Source organism: Asterias amurensis, chromosome 6 (assembly GCF_032118995.1).
Source record: "Asterias amurensis chromosome 6, ASM3211899v1".
In the NCBI taxonomy this organism is placed as follows: Eukaryota; Metazoa; Echinodermata; class Asteroidea; order Forcipulatida; family Asteriidae; genus Asterias; species Asterias amurensis.
In genome coordinates, this window is record NC_092653.1 from 8,930,411 (window position 1) to 8,954,471 (window position 24,061).

Consider the following 24,061-nt stretch of genomic DNA (forward strand, 5'->3'; position numbering starts at 1 on the left):
TAAATATAAATGCTCATAAAATGTTATAAAGCAGGTTGCAACAGCATATTTTATTTTATTTTATTAAAAAAATAAAAATAAAAAAACCAGTCCCTTCCTAATTCTATTCAAATTTTTTTTTACTCCCAAGAACAGTCCCTTCCAAAACATACATGTTATTTCACGACTAATAAGCTCTTGGCACAGGTTCTCATCGAAACCTTGCAAAGATTGATAACACTTGAAGAATTTCTCGTTAAATGGTATCATCATGCCGATCTTTTAACTGATGCTATCCCCCATCGTCTTCTTCCTCCAGGGTACGAACATCGCTTCCGGAAAATGTGTAGGCATCGTCATCGGCACTGGCCTGGATACAGAGATAGGTGAGTGCCCGCTTTCAATGTTATCTTTCTCTCTCTCTCTCTCTTTCTTGCGACACTTCTTCTTCTTCTGCTCCCGGTCGTTGGGTTTCCCTGGGAACCCGTGAAGTAGCCTCTTGTGATAACGTCAACACGGCAAGCTAAAATTGAGTGCTAATGTCGTCAGGGGGTACTTGGCTGGTACAGTTTGTGGCGCAATCTTACTTGTAGATATTTGGCTGTTTATGTCGCAGGGGCCTCTAATTCGGCCTGGAGTTAAAAGCTAGCTTCTGGTTTTTCATGTGACCTTTTTTTTATATTTTTGGTGAGGTTTCACAAGCAGTGTTTGTTGTTGTTGTTAATGCTGGTTTTGTTGTTTTTGTTTGTTTGTGGGAGTGGAGATAAGCAGAGTTTGAACAGAATGCCCACCTTAATAAAAATTACTTTTTAAAAAGCACTGCCCGAGCTGTTGATAATGTTATATAACATTTTGAGAAATTATTCCCTTCCTAGGAATTTGGTTTTAAAGAAAAGAATTGAAAAACTTTTATTCTGAGAAACATTTCATACGTGAAAAGTTTCACAGATTGTGTAATCCAATTACAAATGATTCTTCCTGGGTGGACTTGACCGCTCCAAAATTTTGGATGATATTTCAAAAATGCTTTCGCTTTTGTAATAATCTCTTCAAAGGTTCTTGCATTTATAGGAATACAACAATTGAATAGTTCGAAAAACCTAGGTACTTTGTCTTAAATGTATTTATCCTGCAAATAACAAGAGCCAGAGGCGATGAGGACAATGATAGCCCAATAGCGATGATCATATGTTGTAATTCTAACTCCGTTTCTATTTGGTTGTTATGCTGCTAATCATCACGACGAAGCTCATATTGCACAATCAGTTCGTTTCAACACCTGGAGATTTTGTGATTACTGATTATAATGCAGGCATTTGGAAATTGGTTTTGAACCAGCATACAGATCGATGGTCTCTAAGCGCTGGTAATTTTTTTGTATTCAGATAGATTTGTGAAAATCTCAGATTTCAATAATAAATTTGGAAATGTTTTTGGAGGAGTTTCACTTGTTGTGTGCCTTGTGCAATGGAACAGTCCAGATTTCACAACAACAATGCACGAATGAAAGGTAGATTTATTTCAAAATAAGCACAAATGAGAATACAGTACCTCATCCACTCCACATGGACCACTCCTTGTGGACAGCAATCACAATGACACAACCTTTCCTTATTTGGACAAACAGGCGACGGTGCACAATGCTGCAAAGCGCCCAATAACAATTCATAATGGACGGGAGCCTGTCCAATATTAAATTTTGGAGCATCACAGCAATAAGTACACGGCAAAGTAATGGACGACGTGTGATGCATGATCCTCCAATGACAAGGATCTGTGTGTACATGGTATATAAACAAATTTTGTCAGTTGTCTTTGTGACCTTGTGCAAAAAAAAGCATATGACATGAAAAACAAAAATGAAATCACATTATTTTCAAAAGGTCATTGCCTCCAAGGGGAAGCATGCCGATGTATTTTTAGCGTCAAGGTTTCGTTTTTAATCTTGAGGTTGTTGACTCAGAATGATGCAAGTAAAAAGCTTTCGTCATTGTATCCGCAGAGCCTCCAGTTTTTATTAGATTTTGTAATGTTACAATGATGTAAAACATTGTTTCCCCCTGTTTCCTGAAGGCTGTTAATAATCTCTTCCTATTTAGACACGATGCGTTCCTCCCCCACATGTAATGGATTGTGTTTTATATGTTCAGCTTTGCCAGTTTTTGTTGTTGTATTGAACCATCGTCATTCAGTCGTAGTGTAGAGGCCCAGGGTAACAAAATAAACGTCTGGCAAGTTGACTGACCTCTAAATTGGCGATACCTTTCTATTTATGAGTTTACAAATGGGTTGTGGTTCCAAGACTGATGTGGCTGTCTCATCTTGTGAGTAAGTGAACAGCTTTGGTTTAGTGGTCAGAGTCTTAATGGATGATGTGCGGTAGATAGCGTAGATGATGGAGCAAGATAAATATCTCCTCTGACTCTTGAGTGCTTTCACTCTTTAAAATGTAGTCTCCATTTCAAAAGTTTGATAAAGTAGAAATCGTTTTGATGTTTTTTATTTTCACAATGAACGTTAAATAAAGCAAAATGATAAAATTGTTCGGAAGATCTTGCACCTCTGACATATCTGATAACCTACCAATGCAATCCAATGCCCATGCTCACACAAATTCACTCAACACAACCAAAGCAATACATGTAGCCCACACTGCGAGTCACACTGAACCAAGAATTCCCATTTTTCCAATATGCCGGTTCATTGCACACATTCTTTCTACTAATTAGTGAATTTCACAGTCGTAATCAAATTCTTCCAAAATTTCAGAATCAGTATTCGTTGCTTCAATCACAATTAGGGAACCAGCCAAAAACATGAGCAGAATTTCACTCGTCATATTGCAAAAGTCTTGAGTGTTATAATACTGTAGCCAATGATGAACCCTCCCTTCAGATTATTGTTCCTCTTGGGGAACCCGCTGAAGAGTCTTAATTCCTCGTTCTGAGGCTCAACTGTATTGAATACTTGTCCTAGTTTGAAAATGAAAGAGGGCTGTAGAGTGCAGATCATGTCATATAAGAGTGACTTTGCATGCTCGTGGGCATTTCCAGGCAGGCAAAACACTACACTAATTGCACATGTACATGTATGAGAAAAATTATATTTCCCTTAATATTTCCTCATATCAAAAATCTTCTCTTTTTTTCCCCCTTTAAAATATAATTTTTGTTGTTCTGCTCAATGTTGCTGTGTACAAATCATACCTGCTCAGAAGGCCAGGGTCTGTAACACATTGTATCACATGTTACACGGTCTAGTTTTTTTCAAAGAAAAAACTATGGGCCAGTTTTATTAGCTTCTTTGTGCTGAATTTCCATCTCAAAGACGTGAATAAGCTGCTAGATTCTTGGCTGCACCTCGGCCAATACCTGACCAGGTTAGGCAAGTCAGCTAGAACCATAAGAATCACAAGAGACCAGTTATATGCATCCCTGTTTTGCAACAATCTGACTAGGCCCTGTTAAGTGGATGATGCAACTATATATGAATTGAATTGAATTGAATTGAATTGAATTGAATGGTTTATTCGTCAAGTATATAAAAATACATGAAATTTACAATCCTATTGTACAGCAACATATAAAATATTAAAATGTAAAATTGCACAAGAATTACCACAATACTACATCAAAAACAATAAGCTTAATATAAGTAAAAATCATTAAAGTTTATATAAACAAACAAACAAACAAACAAACAAACAAACAAACAAACAAACAAACAAACAAACAAACAAACAGTCAAACGCTAAAGCATGATTGGGTAGTGGACCCCCTCCCCAAATCAAAAGAGGCCAAATTGCACAGGAGATGCCAGAAAATCAAATAAAACAATAATAAACAATAACATCAACGTTGTACAATGCTTCCAAACCCATTTCTGCTATAGATACAGTTCATTGTATATATAACAGCTTGTATGAAATTGGGGCCAGGGGTCGATTTCACAAAGAGTTAGGACTAGTCCTAACTTAGGACTAGTCCTAGGAGATATACAAATTGCATGGATAGTCCTAAGTTAGGACGAGTAACTGGTCCTAACTCGAGATAAGACTAGTCCTAACTCTTTGTGAAATCCACCCCAGGTCCTTTGGGACGGAGTTAATGCTCCACTTGTGATCACCATTGTCTAGTTATTTTTATTACTCTTCTCATTAATAGTACCACCAATTATTGAAAGAGCAGCGATGCATGTAATTGATGCTGCTTTGATCAGAGTCCATCTAATGACAAAATGTCAGAGTTTGTACAAAGTATTGACCGTGATGAATCCATCAAGAAGGACCCAGGATGAACTTCAGGAAATCCTATATTAAGCATTTTCAATACTGAGTCTTTGCAATTTTCCCTGCAACAATACAGGCATTTAAATATCAAGTCCACTCTTTTTGTGTACATTGGGATCGGAGAGTATAATTTGATGTAGGAGAGATTAGCATCCACTAAAACCTCCAAAAGGCAATTGCTTTATCTCATCATCACGAAGTTAACCCGAGGGGCACTTCTCTTCGACCATGAGCATCCAATCTGGAGTTCCTCTGAGAGCAGAGGTTAACCAGTTTGGCGTCGAACTTTTCCTCCCTCATCTTGCAACCATTATTTTGTTTCACCCGGGGCGGTCTCCACCGGAATTACATTACAACATGCACTCAAAGAAGATTGATCGTTAAAGATACATTAGTTTCCGATGAAGCAACAGTTTTTTTGTGATCCCCACTGATGATCCATTATCAGTTAACGCTAACAAACACCATCAGCTGTTCCCTCGTGGTGTTCCTCAACTGTCCGCCACCCTTGCCATTTGCCCCCGCCGGTGTACCCATTGCTCAGGCAAGCCGGCACTAAGAATAGCGCTTGTAAGTATTAGATTGTCGTCATCAAACGTCATAGCGGGTCGGTGATACCAGTGACAGGTCCAGCCCTCCCGCTGGCAGGACCCCAAGACTATTAGCTTTTCTCCATCAGTGAAGCACCGGCAGCCGGTTGGAATTCCGATGGCTGGCCAGCTGATTGCCAGGAGTTGTAAGGCAGGGAGAAATTGACGTCTGTCTACAGATGCCAACTGTCCTAATCAGAGGCAAGCCAGTTGAACCCATCCCTCTCTGATATTTGCTTACATTTGACGGCAGTTGTGAAATTATTGCAGCCATTGCGATGCTTGATTGTATGATGTAGTGAGGGATTTATGACTGGTGCATGAGTTTTACCGCGTAACCCTTTATCACAAGTAATTCTTTGACATTTTATGCTGAAGGGCAAAGCACGAAATGGAAATTCCAATAGGGTAGTTAATGAGTCAAATCAAACCTCTCAATGTTTTTGTTTGTTTATTTTTGGTAGAAATTATCTTCTTCAATACCCAGGGTGGTACTGCTATACATAATGTTTTATAGCTCATAAAATGACCACCCTCAGATTTGTCGTAGAGAGCTTGCAGCTGGGGTTGTTTACTGACGGAGGTTGGATTTTGTCCACGTGGATAAGTAATAAAAATGGGAGGACTTTTTGTCGTCATCCACGTATATGTTCATGTTTATCATGAGTGACCAATGCAGATTTTAGATTTGTAGTAATAACAGTTTCATTGGTTTGGTATTTATAGAGTGCTTGTATACTGGGTACCACAGGGCTTCACCAGAAACAGTATGTTAATTAAAGCCATTGGACCCATTTTCGGTACAGGGGAAAAAAAAAAAAATTCACAGATTTACAAATAACTTACAGGGTTTACAGAAGGTATTGGTGAAAGACTTCTCTTGAAATATTACTCCATGAAATGCTTTACTTTTTGAGAAAACAGTAAAACAATATCAATTCTTGATATTGAGAATTCCAGATTTATCTTAAACACATGTCATGACACGGCGAAACGTGCGGATACAAGGGTGGGTTTTCCCGTTATTTTCTCCTGACTCTGATGACCAATTGAGCCTAAATTTTTACAGGTTTGTTTATTTTATATAAATTGTGATACATGAAGTGTGGGCCTTGGACAAAACTGTTTACCGAAAGGGTCCAATGGCTTTAGCGAAGCAAATTAGGGCACAACTAATTGGGAAAAGTAGTTGGTCCTTAACAATCACATTGAATAGTAAAAAATTGCATGTTTTTTTGAAAATTCTCGATAAACTTGTTTCCTTAAAACCAAAGAGTGGAAGAAAACAAAAATTATTTACCCCACTGTCCTAGTTTTGTCCAGAGGTGGATATGGGAAACTTTATTACAACGAGATTCACACTGCAATAATAAAGAAGATTTAGTTTTTAAAAATATTCCCAATTGAATCAAAGAGACAGTCTTATAATGTTGTCAAAGAGACGGTAAACTAAAGGTGTGATGCCATACACAAAAATCAGGCAGTTGGGCCAAAAACATTATAAAAAATTGTGTGTTTGTCCGTATAGGGTGCTCAAAAGGTATGCTAAAATCAGTTAGTTTTCAGAAACTGTGAAATGGCATAAAAATTGAAGACAACCGAAACGTCTGCCATGTCATCAATATGATGTGATGTCTTAAATATTCTATATGTCAAGCAATACTCTGAACGCCCTAATTAGGTGGTATCTGAAAGCCTTTATTCTCATCTATTTAATGAGCAAATAAATAAAAACCTAGTCTTTAAAGTTTCAACAGGAAGTGCTTGGTTTGGGAATGGGGCGTCTGACATGTTTCCCTTAGGCAAGAAACAAGACACAAAGAGAAGGGGAAAAAAGACAAGATATTCTCCTTTGAAAGTCAAGACGTCTCAGATGTTCACCCCTGCCTCCTTCAAGGCTTCTGTACGTGATAGCATTCTGCTTCGCTTGTCATCAGCTCAACATCACACTGGCTGGCTGATAATCTCCCACATGCCGGTCCTATGCGGTTTCCTCACTGCGGTTTATTTATGGAGACCTATCAAGTAATTTATATCCTCCCGTCCTTTACGAAGCCAGAAAATGATTTTCATCACAAAAAATATTTGAAGATGCAACGTGTCATCCTTTGAGTTTTGATTGCTTTTGTATGGAAATATTTTTTTTGAGAAGCCTGAAAATGTCATATTAAACACGTACTTTCGAGCTCATACTGAGCTTTCCCCTCTGCAAGTTAACCGGGGACGGATTTCTAGCAAATTATCCGGGGAAATTTTTTCTAGCTGTAATGCAAAGAGTAGTCTGGGTTATGTTTGTTTAGTCTCGTCTTGTATGATGCATCCCAATCTCCATGGGGGTTTGCCTTAGTTCTTAATCAAGGAAACAAATATGACTAAGCCCCGTTAACTTTACCCTTAGATTTATCAACTACACAAATACCATTATTTATCAGGCATGATATTCTTCCTGACTTTAAATTTGTTTTTGTGCCTACAGAAGAATCTGAAAAATTGAAGGGTGTAAAATAATAAAGATAATTGTATTCTTGGGCAACATATCTCAAGTAAAAGAAATTGTAATAATTCTAAGAATTTTAATGCTATACCAAAACAAAATTAACCAGCCTCAAAAATATAAAAAAAACGTAACCAATTCATTTAGTACGTTTTTAAGTTTATTTTACTGTCAAGAAAAGTTTGGTGATATATTTTTTGTGATATTTTTTGTGATATTTGGTGATATATGTACCCCTCCTGGTGATTTTTTGTGTTTCTTTGTCTTCCTGGTTTTGTATTCCTTTTCTTCTTTTCTTTACTCTCAGCTGCATATCATGTTACTTAAAGGAACACGTTGCCTTGGATCGGACGAGTTGGTCTATAAAAAGCGTCTTGTAATCGTTTTCTATAAAATGCAATGGTTGGAAAGATGTTGTAAAAGTAGAATACAATGATCCACACAAATTTGCCTCGAAATTGCGTGGTTTTCCTTTTACTGTGCGAACTAACACGGTCGGCCATTTATGGGAGTCAAAAGTTTGACTCCCATAAATGGCCGACCGTGTTAGTCGACGAGGTAAACCGTGCAATTTCGAGGCATGCTTGTGTGGATAATTGTATTCTACTTTTACAACATCTTTCTACCCATGTGCATTTTATAACAAACGCTTTTCAAAGACCAACTCGACCGATCCAAGGCAACGTGTTACTTTAACTCATTTTTGACTTGCAAGGTGATTAGTTTGTACTTTTTGTTACAGAAATGCTGTCAAGTTTTTGTTTTGTATCCATTAAGCTAAGTATCTTTTCTTCCTATTTCATGTTTGCAGGAAAAATCCGCACAGAGATGGTTGAAACCGAAACAGAACGCACACCTCTTCAACAGAAATTGGATGAATTCGGCGAACAGTTGTCCAAGGTAACTTAATCATCTGTTTTTAGGGAGTACCCAAGGACATGGATCTGCTGACCATAGACAAATCATGCTTAGCAGAAATGGTTCACATGCCATTGTAAATAGCTGGTTGCTTACATTTGCTTACAAAGAAGAAAGATATTGACAAAATAGGGAGACCGCTTATACAGGGCTAGATATAGATAGCTCAGTTGGTAAAGTGCTGGCACGTTAATCCAGAGGTCGTTGGTTCAAATCCCTTTCAAGTCAATTTGTCTCTGTTGAACTTCAAAATTATTTTGTACTAGGCATTGAAGCACTCTTGTCTGCTAAATACCTTCTGCAAATTGTTTGGAGTTTATTTGAGTCTTTACTTTGAGTTTGAAAGCTTACTGATTATGAAGCTCATACCAAAACCATTTTTGTCTGTGAAAATATTATTTCCCTTTGAAATATTTGAGAAACTGAATCTGAAAGCATACAAAATCAGAAATAAACAGCTGATTTTAGCTCTTACAATCCAAATTCAGGATCATGTATTTACATGTTAAACAATTTTGCATGGTTCTTCACTATATCTGTCCCGACTCAAACGTACCTATCCTGTATAGTACCTCTAAAAGTGATTGATAACCCCGTCATATACTTTCAACCTCAATCAAAATGAAACCTAACTCCGGCTGTCGTAAATAGTCAGAGTTCACCACCAGACGGCATTGCAACCCACCCTACTGCAGCTACTGGCCAGGCCAACCTTGCACATGAAAAAGCAGATTCCACCTACCGGGGAATTAAGCAAACAAAACCCTCAAAATACCTGCCGTTAATTGTTGGCTGAACAATCCAAACACTTGATTATCGCCCAGCCTACATAATAGATAAGGTCACGCATTGTCAGTAGACAACCGGGCTAGTTTATCATCCACAATGTGGTCTGTTGCTTTCTGTTGAGCTCATTTAATTCCCCCCACCCCCCCCACCCCCCCCCCCAATATTTTCAATTTTTAATTGATGGCATTTGATGTCAAAATATTGAGGTCAATAGACTGCACTTCTTGTGGTGCGCTTGGGTCTTCAGAATTAGATGAGACATAGCATTGTCAGCAACCAGGTTCATCAAAAGTGTCTGCGGCTTTCTGTTCAGCTCAATGAATACCCCCCCCCCCCCAACATAGTTGATGACATTCAATGTTTTTGACATATTGTGGTGTGCAGGGTTGTCTTGATGAGTGAAAAAAGAATACATTTTTTTATAAAACCATTATTTATGAAAGCTATTGAGGCTTGAGTATTTCTATTACTTTTTCTAATTTGATAGACATTTTGATATATGTTTTTTTTTTCTTTCTTGAAAGATAGCAATGGGAAATTAATTGTGAACATCTATGTCTTGCTTTTTTTCTATGGTTTTGAAGAATAGAATACTTCCAATTGTCCGTCATGAACACGAACAGCATCACAGCTCATAAAAAGAATTGTTTACCTTGCATGTCCGCAAACCCACATTTAATTGAAGAATCGTTAAGTTGATATTTCACACTGCAGCCCATGATGATCTACCCTTCTGATGTTGTTCCTTATTGGGGCATACTGAAGAATCCATAATTCCTCGTTCTGAGGCTCCTGTGTGCAAATAGAACCCATCTGAAAATCTGAAAACCTGCAAAGTTAAATTTTAACACCGTTAACCCCCCCCCCCCCCCCCACCTTCCTGTAAATCCTGTTCAGGTATTACTCATAAGAAAGTTGGTAAGACACTGCTCTAGAATTACAAATGTCATGGGTTGAATCTTGAATCTGATCAATTGATCCAAGTTGACACTCTCTCTCTCTCTTGACCCTCAGGTCATCTCCATAATCTGTGTGGCCGTGTGGGCCATCAACATCGGTCACTTCTCTGACCCCTCTCACGGCGGCTCCTGGGTGCGGGGCGCCATCTACTACTTCAAGATCGCCGTCGCTCTGGCCGTGGCTGCCATCCCTGAAGGTCTCCCAACTGTCATCACAACGTGTCTGGCTTTAGGTAAGCTCAGGCCTGATACTTCATGGAGGCAATCCCCTCCATGCCCCCTGGTCATTGCCTAGGTGCCTTTGAAATGCTCCAGTAGAAATTTACGATTTCCTCATGTAAATGCCTTGGTGCCCTTGCCCTTCCAATAATGAAGCGTACAGGCCTGTAAGCTCAACTTGTTTGTTTCCTGCTCAACTTTTTTGTAGGGCAGTCCTGGAGTTGCATCTTAGTGAGGGCAATGCCATTTTTGTTTTGTCAAGGGCACTTAGAAAATTGTTCAAGTCTATGGGACAGTTTTGAAGGGACACCAAGGTTAAAGGTTCTGGGTACTTTTTGTAGGACACAAACCACAATGTCTATAGATTTACATTAAACTCACACAGTTTGAGGATAAGGACAGTAGAAGGCTTCCCTTAAAATGTTACTTGCTAAAGTGCTTTAGTTTTTTTTTTTTTTTTTTTTAGAAATGAGTAAAACAAGTCACAAAAATAATTTTCATCTCAGTCAGACGAAAACTATTTTAGCATGTAAAACTTATTTTTGCATTGGGGAAAAACTCCCCGAAAGAAGTTTCAGATCTGTGAATAAATGGTTTAAAATACAAGAAGGCAATTTCTTTTCATAGGGGATTGATTGTTGTTGCAGTGTTGTTGCCTATGATGAGCTCACCTTCGGATTCTACATGAAGATCACATAATTCCTCGTTCTGAGGCTCTAACTTGCAACCCAACACTTATTCCATCGAAGAGAAGACAAATCTTTGAACTAGATCCTTAAAGCATCTGACAAAGACTCTGCTAGAGTAGAAACGTCAGGCTATTTACTTTTTTTGAGATCCTAGTTTAGACTGATCATTTCAAGACCTGACACTTTGGGAAGACTATTGAGGCAATAGCCCCAACTAAAATGCGCCAGGTGATGATTGCCTTGTTGCCCCTTGAGCTGGTCCGTTCAATATGTATGTTTTCCTCATAGAGGTGCCCTGAAGAAAAAAAATTGGGAAAAAAATGCCGTTACAAGAAATATTAAGTCTGAATTTGTGAATGAAAGAAATCAACCGAGTAACAAAATTTAATGCTGATCACTTTTAAACCAGGAACTCGCCGTATGGCCAAGAAGAACGCTATCGTGAGAAGCCTGCCCTCTGTTGAAACGCTAGGTTGTACATCAGTCATCTGCTCCGATAAGACCGGCACCCTCACCACCAACCAGATGTCAGTCAGTAGAGTAAGTCACAATCTTAAGATCTGAATAACGTCTCTCTCTCTTGCAAAATCCTTCAAACATAGAGTGTGTTTTCTCAGTCGGAACCAAAACCCGTTTTTGATCAATGGTCAGTGATTAACCAATGGCAAGTTAAACCGACACAGTCATTGGTTGTGAACCCGAAAATGCAGCCATATTTATATTAAAGGCAGTGGACACTATTGGTAATTACTCAAAAAAATTATTAGCAAAAAACCTTTCTTGGTGACAAGTAATGGGGAGAGGTTAATGGTACAAAACATTGTGAGAAACGGCTCCCTCTGAAGTGCCATAGTTTTGGAGAAAGAAGTAATTTTCCACGAATTTGATTTCGAGACCTCAAGTTTAGAACTTGAGGTCTCGAAATCAACCATCTAAACGCACACAACTTCGTGTGACAAGGGCGTTTTCTTCTTTCATTATTATCTCGCAACTTTGATGACCGATTGAGCTCGAATTTTCACAGGTTTGTTATTTTATGCATATGTTGAGATGCACCAACTGTGAAGGCTAGTCTTTGACAATTACCAATAGTGTCCACTGCCTTTAAAAAGAATACTATCACAGCTCATAAAAAGAACGATTTACTTAATTGAAGAATCGTTGAGTTGATATGTCACACTGCACTGCAGCCCATGATGATCTACCCTTCTGATGTTGTTCCTTATTGGGACATACTGAAGAATCCATAATTCCTTGTTCTGAGGCTCCTGTGTGCAAATAAAACCTATTTTAATAATGATAATAAGAAGAAGAAGCAGAACACTTATAGTGCGCCGATATCCACTATAAGTGATGCTCATGGCGCAAGGGAGAAACAGAAAAATTAAGGAAAAGCAGCTTTGAAAACATTATTACCTCCCTCCCTTCCTGTAAATCGGTTCGGTTATTACTCAAAAGAACAAAAAACATAAATATGCTATGTCATGTAATTCAACGTGGTGTTAACTGGTTTATCTTTGCAGGTTTTTATCATGGACAAGATACAGAATGACAAAGCCAGCTTTCATGAGTTTGAGGTTAGCGGAGTCACATACGAACCGAAGGGTGAAGTGTAAGTACCCAATTTACCCCAAATCCTTCAAAACACATCACTTATTTGTAGGGTTGAATCAACGTTATCCTTCAAACTTGAGTTACCTCTAAAAGAGAAATCTTGATGCAAACGATAAGCCAGTGATGATTAATTCCCTCTGATTCAACCCCTTGTGGTTGTACGTGAGGATCTTGAATTCCTCGTTTCTGAGGCTTAATCGTGTCGAGTCTAAAGCCACCCTCAGGACAACCTGCTTGTTGCTTGTGCAGCGTCAGAACAGTTGGGGTCAAGTAGTTGTACGGTTGTTGGCGCGCAAGCTTAAATGCGAGTGCTAATAATGCGAATGGCCATCAACTTAAAAAATTATGGGAACACATCGGAGTAGGTAGGAGTTGTTCTACTCATGTAACATTTTTTTGTTGTTGATTGGGACTTATGCAGATTATCTTACCATCGTAATTACACAAGGTAAACAATCATTGAATCATATGTTCTTATCTCAGGCCGAGTATCATCCTGAAAAGACAGTTGCTGACTGTTTTGTGTCATCGCAAGTTTGACCCGAGGGCGGCTTTACATCTGGATAATTTTTTTTCCTCTGAAGATTAATTTTTTATTTATTATCCAAGGATGTTGACACTCTCTGCATAGCATTTTACTCCTTTCTTGTCATTGAGTTATAAGAGCCTGGTTTTGGGAATTTTTTTTCTCCACACAAAAAGAAATGTGCCCTAGATGCCATGCAGTCTCTTTTATTACCCCTGTTTGTTTTCCCTGTGCAGTCATATGAACGGTAGCAGAGCCAACCTGGCCAGCTTTGAAGCCCTTCAAGAGCTTGCAACCATCTGTGCACTGTGTAATGAATCTAGCATTGACTACAATGATGTAAGTACGCGTGGGTTTGCTTTTCATCCAAATATTGGTATTGGTAGAATCTCTTAATCTTTGATGAATCGGGTGTGATTCGTCAGGATTTTGTTTTCCTGATATCAGGGTTTTTTCACAACTGCTTGTTCTGAGCAGGTTGTTTCACTCAATGTTTTGATCACTGAGCTATGAAAGGGGGGGCCGATGGAAGTTGATGATGATTAGCCAGTGATGATTAATTCCCTCTGATGTCGACCCTTGTGGTTAACGCTGAGCTTTATGAATTCCTCGTTTCTGAGGCTTTTATCAAGTCATCATCAACACACGTTATCCAAGCTTAACGAATCATAGATAATTCAAGTGCTGTGTGGTTGTAATCCCTCTGCAGCGAGATTATTCGTAGCAGATGTTTCTACCGGTATGAAGCAGGGGTTTATGTGTATTTACTCTTTTGGAAAACTGACTGAAAAAATGTTCATCTGGTTACTCTCTGACAAAATATTGAAATGTATCCATATAGTTCCAATAGATGGATTGCACTAAGCGTCATCGACCGCCATATTTGATGACAAACAATGGAAAAGTGCATGTGTGTTCGCCCTGGCACAACTCTCAGCCTTGCATGCGTACACATTTGATCGAATATGGCGATCGATGATGCTTAGAGCTATCAATCTGTATGGTCACCAAATTACAATGACCCGTATGCTTCAAATATTATTACACTTAAAAACTGCAATTGAAGTGAAATGTTTTCTATGCCATCACTTAGACCAAGAACGTCTACGAGAAGGTCGGTGAGGCAACGGAGACCGCCCTCACAGTCCTCGTGGAGAAGATGAACGTGTTCCAGACCGACCTGACTGGACTGAACAAGCATCAGCTGTCCAACGCCTGCAACCTCGGCATCTCCTCCCAGTACAAGAAGGAGTTCACTCTGGAGTTCAGCCGTGATCGCAAGTCCATGAGCTGCTACTGTACGCCCACCAAGATTACCAGATCGGCAGGCGGGAATAAGATGTTCGTCAAGGTACGTTTTGATGCAGGGTCTCATTTTCTCCTTGACTCTAACTAGCCCAAGTCCTTCTGTGTCTTCTTTAGAGAAGTAAAGTAACACATTCAGAAGGCATACAAAGCAGAGAAGGATTGGGCCAAAGTGAGTTTCAGCGTGATAATAGTCTTTTGTAGACCAAACGACCTAATACTGCTTGAACTCGTTGCTCAATTGAAAAAGTCTTCCAAAATGTATTATTGTGTTTAGTTTAACACTTATGAAAACAGATATGACCGGTTTTGCAAAACGAAGCCCGAGGAAACATTACATGTAAATTAAAAAAAAAAAAGGACATAGTAAACGGAAATCAAAGAGTTTTGACTCTGTCTTAACTGGCAATATAAAACTTGCCGCGTTCTTGCGGTGTGAAAGAGGTCTGAGGCCAAGCAATGTCCTCTATCACTCAACCATGACCCTGCCGGTTTTAAAGGGTCTATTAATTCCTCGTCGCCACTCTTATATTCAAATGTTCATTGTCGTTAAGATTGATTTAAAGTGAACATGAGCCAGTGATGATTATTCCCTCCGATGTTCCCTTTCTAAGGAGACGCTGAGGATCTTTGAATTCCTCGTTTCTGAGGCTCAATAAAATGAACATGTATCACAGAAAGTTTTCATGTTTTTAATCAAAACTATTGTTTATATTCTAGCCACTCATCCATTAAACTGGAGATGGCAGGTTCAAATCCTGCTCTAGTTATTTTTCTTTTGTTTGATTTTAACCCAAATTTAACTCATAGTTACCCAGTTAGTTGCCCTGCGGCCGATTTCACGAACACTAGGATTAATCCTAACTTGAGTTAGGACGAGTAACCCGTCCTAACTTAGGATTGGTTCAATGTGTCCTACGTATTTGGAAACAAAACTGAACCCGAACTGAACTGAAACCTAAGATTAATCCTAAGTTAGGAAGAGTTTGGTGAAATCGACGGCTGGTGGTTTATTACTTGATATTAGACTTATTAAGTAACAATCATCTAAAAACAAGTCGGTCAGCTCAGTGGTGAGACATCTGCTCTAGCAATGCAAAGTTTGTGGGTTCAATCTTGCCCGAGTTATTTTCCTATAAATTTTCTTTTCACAGAACTCGCGGAAAGTACCAAGTGTACGGTGCTTAATACACATTAAGCTCGGTTCTGAGACATACCCGGTTCCACTCTATATAAAACATAAGCCGCCCGTCCCGAGCTCACACACACACAATTGAGCCGATCTATTTTAACTGAAAATAACCAAGTTAATCAGACATCGGTCCGGAGCTCACACACACACACATACACAATTGGAGCCGATCTATTTTTAACAAAAAATTAATACCAGAATACCCACCAAGTCAATCAGACATCGTGCCACCGAGCACCTATTCTCCATGCATTTATACAAGTCTTTGATTTGGCCGGCAGCAGTACGTCCGTAGTGCAGTACGTCCGTAGTGCAGTACGTCCGTAGTGCAGTACGTCCGTAGTGCAGTACGTCCGTAGTGCAGTACGTCCGTAGTGCAGTACGTCCGTAGTGCTGTACGTCCGTAGTGCAGTACGTCCGTAGTGCAGTACGTCCGTAGTGCAGTACATCCGTAGTGCAGTACATCCGTAGTGCATGCAGTGTGCCGTCTCTGTACATAGAAGTGTACATGCCTGTACATGCATACAGTACTGTGTGTTTTGTGCATGGGACGAGCTTTTATGAATATGGATATATCGGCAGCCAATCACAACGTGCTGTCTGGTTGGACTTTGGACTCTGTATATCTCAGCATATGCCTATGCATCTGTGCACTGTGTGCAGCCACATGTGATAGTTGATGCTCATGTCGGCTTGAAGCCTTTGCACAGTGCATCTGCGGTCACAGTTTTCAACATCAAGCCTCAATTTCTGGAGCCGGTTCGTCCCAGGATCGGCTCCACAGAGTCTTTTATAATTGGGACTCGGTCTTTTGAAATCGGAACCGACAAAAGCGGTACCTGGTTCCACAGAAGAGTGGAACCGCCGGTTCGGTTTTCAATTTGGAACCGGGTAGAACCGGGTAACCGAAGGAACCGCCCAAGCTTAATACACATGGTGTAGGGGTGAGAAACCAAATTCTAAAAAAAAAAAAAAATTAACATTCCGAGAACCTAACAATTTTATTGACTGTGTATTTGTTGCTATTTTGCAGGGAGCTCCTGAGAGTATTTTGGAGAGGTGTACCCACATTCGCACCGGTGGAAACAAGGTCCCCCTAACCCAGATGGCCAAACAGCAGATCATTGAGAAAATCGCCGAGTATGGAACTGGTAAGTCTCGTCGTAAACAATGCCAATGGCTATTTATCATTTTGCCTGTCTCTCCATCGGCCTGGCCGCTCAAGTCTTTGCTCAGCATCTGACACTACTCGCCTCATGGAACCTAACTCAATCAAGCTTCTTAAGTCGGCCTCAAGTCGCACATTCTCACATTTTGCTCCACAAACCTGGAATGCACTCTCCACCTCAATCAGGAAATCCGACTCTCTTTGAACATTTAAGTAGTGTATCAAACATTCTCTATACCCTATCTAATGCGCTGCGTTCTTGACTAAGTGGCGCTATATAAATGCCCTATATGTATGTATGTATGTATGTAATGGGCGACGTACTTTTGGGGAAACTTAAAGGCACCGGATAACATTGGTAATTGCCAAAAATATTTGTTAGCATAAAAACTAACTTGTTAGCGATAATGGAGAGATGTTGATTGTATAAAACATTTTGAGAAACGGCTCCCTCTGAAGTAACATCGTTTTCGAGAAATAGTTGAATTTGATTTTGAGACTCCAGAATTTGATTTTGAGTTCTCGAATTCAAGCATCTGAAAGCACACAACTTTGTGTGACAAGGGTGTTTATCTTGCAACTTTGACGACCAATTGAGCTCAAATTTTCACAGGTTTGTTATTTTGTGCCTATGTTGAGATACACCAAGTGAGAAGACTGGTCTATGATAACTACCGAAGCTGCCAGTGTCTTGAATGCCATTATTGCAATGAGCCCCACCCTGCTCAGGTGTGATGTTTGGCAAGCTGGAAACTCAAGTTCTGAATATCGTACTAACATGTTCCATTCATTCTTTTCATTTTATTTATTTTTCTTCATCATGCTAAAACAACATGAAATGACCTAAGCTTTTTCGGTGAAACGTAATACATCAAAGCCATTTTGCATTCCAGCTGTTTGCGTCAAGTAGAATTACCCTATTGATGAATCTGTCTAATGGTGATGATTTTTTTCTTCAGGTCGTGATACGCTGAGATGCCTTGGTCTTGCTACTGTCGATAACCCCATAAGAAAGGAAGACATGGATTTGGTAGTCGCCACTAATTTCATCAAATACGAGGTAAAGAATACTTCAATACTAAAAGAATTTACCCAGAACTTACTAGAAAGCTGAAGATGCAGTTGAGCCAGTGAAGATTAATTCCCTCTGATATTTCCCTTGTTAAAAGGAAAAACGCTGAGATTATATGAATTCCTCGTTTCTGAGGCTCTACCCATACTGTTGCGAATATCAAATATTTCATGGCTCTGCTACCTGGGCCCAATTTCAAAGAGCTGCTAAGCACAAAAATGTGCTTAGCATGAAATTTCTTCTTAGATAAGAACAGGTTTACCAACCAAATTTCCATGTGATTTTCAGGATAAGCAAACAAAAGCTGAATACCAGTAACAAGCACTATGCAACAAATGGAAATTTGGCTTGTAATCCTGTTTTTATCTGGGAAGAAATTTCAGTTTTTGTGCTTAGCAGCTCTATAAAATTGGGCCCTGATTCTTTGGGTTTTCCTCTCACATTTTAAACTAAACATTTGTTCTAATTTCATATTCGTCCTGTTATTGGCACTTGTTGTGCTGTTGGATTGTTTTAAAAAAAAAATTATAATAAAATACAATTATTATGACTACCTTTTGACAGACTAACATGACGTTTGTGGGCTGCGTGGGCATGCTGGACCCTCCCCGTAAGGAAGTGGTTGTGTCCATCGAGGAATGCAAGGCTGCTGGTATCCGTGTCATCGTGATCACCGGTGACAATAAGAACACTGCCGAGGCTATCTGTCGCAGGATTGGCGTCTTCACGGAGGAAGAGAGCACAGCTGGTGAGTTTCTACTTCTTAAGAAAATCAGTTATTTAACGACTTATATGGATGAACAAATCTTTTTTTCACCTGTTGACTTCTTCGTGTTCCTTGCGATTTAAAGCTTTTTTCAGATGGTGGTATTGCACTTTACGTACGGTACCTGCAGCTTAGCATTCAAACTACCGCTAGCCATCGGGCTAGCTCGGTGGTCCAGTGGTAGGGACATCTGCTCTAGCAATGGTGTTCCTTGTGATTTAAGGCCTTTTTTAGATGGTGGTACTATACATTATGTGGGTTTACCCATTGCTAAGGATTCGTTCTGCAGGCTCAGTGGTCAAGAGGTAGGACATCTGCTCTAGCAATGCAAAGGCCCTGGCTTCTGCACTAGCATTGTTAAGGCCCTGGCTCCTGCTCTAGCAATGCAAAGGCCCTGGCTCCTGCTCTAGCAATGCAAAGGCCCTGGCTCCTGCTCTAGCAATGCAAAGGCCCTGGCTTCTGCTCTAGCAATGCAAAGGCCCTGGCTTCTGCTCTAGTAATGCAAAGGCCCTGGCTTCTGCTCTAGCAATGCAAAGGCCCTGGCTTCTGCTCTAGCAATGCAAAGGCCCTGGCTCCTGCTCTAGCAATGCAAAGGCCCTGGCTTCTGCTCTAGCAATGCAAAGGCCCTGGCTTCTGCTCTAGCAATGCAAAGGCCCTGGCTCCTGCTCTAGCAATGCAAAGGCCCTGGCTCCTGCTCTAGCAATGCAAAGGCCCTGGCTCCTGCTCTAGCAATGCAAAGGCCCTGGCTTCTGCTCTAGCAATGCAAAGGCCCTGGCTTCTGCTCTAGCAATGCAAAGGCCCTGGCTGGTTTCTGCTCTAGCAATGCAAAGGCCCTGGCTTCTGCTCTAGCAATGCAAAGGCCCTGGCTTCTGCTCTAGCAATGCAAAGGCCCTGGCTTCTGCTCTAGCAATGCAAAGGCCCTGGCTTCTGCTCTAGCAATGCAAAGGCCCTGGCTTCTGCTCTAGCAATGCAAAGGCCCTGGCTTCTGCTCTAGCAATGCAAAGGCCCTGGCTTCTGCTCTAGCAATGCAAAGGCCCTGGCTTCTGCTCTAGCAATGCAAAGGCCCTGGCTTCTGCACTAGCAATGTTAAGGCCCTGGCTTTGAATTCCACTCAAGGATTTGCCTGTGGATTGTTTTCCCCACAGAACTCGGATAATACTGAGTATTCGGTATTTGGGTAAAATCACAATATATACAACTATGCGAACATATTCAAACATGCATTGTACCGTTGCATCATATTTATGTGAATTTTACTGCGCATCAATCTTTGTACTTAAATGATGTGCCTGCATAATGAAACAATTTACTCAGAAATGACTAGAAAGTTGCGGTTGAGCCAGTGAAGATTAATTCCCTCTGATGTTTCCCTTGTTAAAAGGAAAAACGCTGAGATCATATGAATTCCTCGTTTCTGAGGCTCTACCCATTATACTGCTAGTGTGAAATATTTCTTGTCGATTTGTTCCCCAAAAATAGAGCCCTGCTTAAAGGATTTGGGTACATTTGGTGACACAAAACACAATGTCCACAGAGTTACATTAAACTTAACACAGTTTGAAGATATGATATTAAAAGGCTTCCCTTAAAATATTGCCACCATTTGTTCCCATTTCTAGGTTTGTCGTTTTCTGGGCGTGAGTTTGATGACTTGACCCCTAGTCAGCAGAGTGAGGCAGTCAGGAAGGCCAGGCTGTTCTCTAGAGTAGAGCCTGCCCACAAGAGTAAGATCATTGAGTACCTCCAGTCACATGGAGAGATCTCCGCCATGGTGAGTTTCTTGATCATTTGTCTTTAGGAGGTACCACGAGGGAGGGTTATTTAATTTTTTATAATGAGAGATCGTTTAAGATTACAAGACCTAAGAAATCCTGAATATTCTGAGAAAATCCTGAATATCCTGAGAAATCGCATGTATGCTATAAAATAATTCAGTAAAGTTGTGGTAAATGGTACACAACCAATCATGGCACAACCATTTTTGTATTGTCTTGTAATAAGTTTGGAAGGTACACATGTAGTGCATTCTGTTCTACCACATCAAGCCACTTCAAGGCTACACTTAAGCTTTCAACCCAAATCAACTGCCACCTAGGGGCGCATTACCACTACTCCTTGGGCTGAAGAGAGGGTTATCCCCCTTCACAGTCTGTAAGGATGTAGGCATGGGTATCATCCACTTGGAGCCTGGCTGGTAGAGCAGGACTCACTTCCTTCCCAACTTGTTACGAAGCATGTATGGTTGCTTGTATAATGTTTACCACTTTTAACAAATTATTTTTATAGCAGGATTTTAACGTACCGCTTTATAGCACTGATTACCCGGCAGATGCTGTGCCTTTAATACTGAAACAATTTACTCAGAAATAACTAGAAAGCAGAGATTGCTTCGATACTGAAAGAGTTTACTCAGAAATGACTAGAAAGCCAAAGTTGCAGTTGAGCCAGTGAAGATTAATTCCCTCTGATGTTTCCCTTGTTAAAAGGAAAAACGCTGAGAATATATGAATTCCTCGTTTCTGAGGCTCTTTCCCATTACGCTGCGAGTGTGAAATATTTCAAACATGAACTCAGTATCGTACAATATCCAGAGAATCTGAGATACACACAGATAATGGGAGACTTTCTGTATGCGCTGTATTTTTCACCTCGTGAGGGCGCTCTCAAACATATTTGTGTCACTTGCGGGGGTATGTTCATTCATACCCAAAACAGTTATTAAAGACTGGAACACATAACCACCACAGACATCATATCCATTATGGACAATAAGACCTTTAACGGAGTCGTTACAACCCACATCTAAAGCAACTTAAAACTACGGCGATCTAAAACTGTGCAGAACGGATCACATATACCCCGGAAGTGATAAAACTACTATTGAGAGCACCCTCACGCGGTTAAAAACTAAGGCACATTTTGGGTGGAATTCCAGGCCTGTGTGGAAAGTGGGGTGGACATGTTCTGTATTTAAAATAAAAAAAAAATCATTTATTTATGAATTCTGTTTTGTAAAAGGTTTATCCACTGCCACTTTTTAGAGATGAGCTGTTCTCTTATTGTTCGTTTTTTTTTCTTCCATGTAGACCGGTGATGGTGTGAATGATGCCCCAGCCCTGAAGAAAGCAGAGATCGGTATCGCCATGGGCTCTGGTACAGCTGTGGCCAAGAGTGCCTCTGATATCCTTTAAATACATCTGATTAGAAATTTCCTCTCATCTCGATCCTTAAGGTAGACCCAAGTTATCTGAGCCTAATTTCATAGAGCTGCTTAAGCACAAAAAGTAGTGAAGTGCAATCAAATTATGCTCACCGGAATAAGGTTACCATATTATGAGTACAATTTATGACTGGTATCCCGCTCATTTCTGCTTAGCAGGTACTTCTATTTTTAAGAATTACGCATGGGACAGTTCGAGACTGGTGAAAAACCTTGTATAAACTGGGGTTTCTTCTCTTCCGAGCTCATATTAAGAAGAGTCGGGTGTAAACTTCCTGTACGTACATGTCCTTTCATACCTTTGCAATACATTTTTGTGCAAAGTATACTGGGCATCAAACTCAATACTTAGCAGTTTGCTTTTGCGCTTTACAACACCAGTGAATCAGCAGATGTTGTGCCTTCGATACTGAAAAAAAAATTACTCAGAAATGACTAAAAAGCAGAAGTTTCAGTTGAGCCAGTGAAGATTAATTCCCTCTGATGTTTCCCTTGTTAAAAGGAAAATCGCTGAGAGTATATGAATTCCTCGTTTCTGAGGCTCTTTCCCGTTACGCTTTTTACAGTGTGGCACAAACCTAACGCAGCCAACCATGCCAGAAACACCAGGTGAACCCTAAAAATGTATTAATCACATTTGAAAAGGAAGAAATATGAGGTTACTGAACAAGTAGTTTGGACAGTTTATAGTAGCCGACAGGGGAAGTTGAGAAGTAGTACTAGTCTGAAGCATGTTTTTACCAGACAATGTACGCTGGGCTAGTGTTAAAAAAAAAAAAAGTTCACAGATTTACAAATAATTTACAGGGTTTACAGAAGGTAATGGTGAAGGACTTCTCTTGAAATATTATTCCATGAAATGCTTTACTTTTTGAGAAAACACTAAAACAATATCAATTCTCGATAGCGAGAATTACGGATTTATTTTAAACACATGTCATGACACGGCAAAACGTGCGGAAACGAGGGTGGGTTTTCCCGCTATTTTCTCCCAACTCCAATGACCGATTGAGCCTAAATTTTCACAGGTTTGTTATTTTATATATAAGTTGTGATACACAAAGTGTGGGCCTTTGGAAAATACTGTTTACCGAAAGTGTATAATAACTTTAAGGATGAGTCTTGTAATAATAATAATAATAATAATAATAATAATAATAATAATAATAATAATTATAATTAATTTTAGCATGTATAGCGTCCTTACACAGAAAAGGTACCACACTGCTTTACAACAACAGTATTTAAGCAACCAACAATTAAAAATACAAAGGAATGAGAATGAAATGAATAGCCTAGTAAGCAAACTAAGCCTGGAAAAGGTAAATTTTAAGCGATGTTTTGAATTCAGAAAGTGAATTCAGTTTGTACCTGATGAATGTAAGATTCCTTGACCACCGTTAGCACAGATGGTATTGGCTGATGATAACTTCTCTACCATTGTGACCGCCGTGGAGGAAGGACGTGCCATCTACAACAACATGAAGCAGTTTATCAGATACCTCATCTCCTCAAACATCGGTGAAGTCGTCAGGTAAGCGGAAAGCTTCTCTCCTTCTTCTTTTCCCTTTCTCAAGGAGTTTTAAATTAATAGATGTTAAATTTTCATCGGGGATAAAGAATATTAATTTTGGTTTTTACCCATACACCGATGTGTGTTAGCACTGTATACTCAGTACTTTCCCGAGTCCTGTGAAAAAATATCACAGGCATGTTACTCGGGTGGGATTCGAACCCACGACCCTTGCAATTCTAGAGCAGTGTCTTACCAACCAGAGTACCGAGATTGCCCGGTAGCTAGAGACAGTTTTATATTAAAATAAAACCTGTCATGTGGAAAGATATGATGGAGCTGCCAACTCTCCCTGATTCTGCAGAGGTTCCCTGAAAATAAACCAATCATTCCATGTTCTGATGAACAAGTTTGAAAGTCTCCCCGATAATGGGAATTTGTTGACTTTGATGTTGAATGTAATTTTATATGTCTACCTGATTGGGTAAGACCAAATAATACTTAAATGGCATTAACACCCTTACCATAGTTTTCATGTGTAATTTGACTCCCCATGACGAACGAGCATGTTAAACAGTAAACCAAGTTTCTTGTGTGGCGCTTTAAACACCGGAAAGGCATCCTAATGCGCTCTTTTATTTTTTTTTCTACAGGTACGCAGTGCTATGTTTGAAGTTTTAAAACTTCATTCTTGGCAATTTGCCTTTACCCTTAATAGCATTGTGACCCGGCAGTCACTGAAATAATTTACTCAGAAATG

At 39.8% G+C, this 24,061-nt stretch overlaps 1 protein-coding gene across 4 annotated transcripts in view; it reads left to right on the plus strand.

Moving 5' to 3' along the window:
• Window positions 1–24,061, plus strand: part of LOC139939165 (calcium-transporting ATPase sarcoplasmic/endoplasmic reticulum type-like) — an 80,518-nt gene that overhangs the window by 36,455 nt on the left and 20,002 nt on the right. For all 4 annotated transcript variants that reach the window (XM_071934932.1, XM_071934931.1, XM_071934934.1 and 1 more), the window contains exons 9-21: window positions 299–365; window positions 8,163–8,251; window positions 10,073–10,250; window positions 11,335–11,465; window positions 12,449–12,537; window positions 13,302–13,404; window positions 14,159–14,416; window positions 16,596–16,713; window positions 17,690–17,790; window positions 18,367–18,550; window positions 20,188–20,339; window positions 21,655–21,748; window positions 23,196–23,322. In XM_071934932.1, the coding sequence (XP_071791033.1) occupies window positions 299–365; window positions 8,163–8,251; window positions 10,073–10,250; window positions 11,335–11,465; window positions 12,449–12,537; window positions 13,302–13,404; window positions 14,159–14,416; window positions 16,596–16,713; window positions 17,690–17,790; window positions 18,367–18,550; window positions 20,188–20,339; window positions 21,655–21,748; window positions 23,196–23,322 (1,691 nt within the window). The remainder of the gene's footprint in view (window positions 1–298; window positions 366–8,162; window positions 8,252–10,072; window positions 10,251–11,334; window positions 11,466–12,448; window positions 12,538–13,301; window positions 13,405–14,158; window positions 14,417–16,595; window positions 16,714–17,689; window positions 17,791–18,366; window positions 18,551–20,187; window positions 20,340–21,654; window positions 21,749–23,195; window positions 23,323–24,061) is intronic.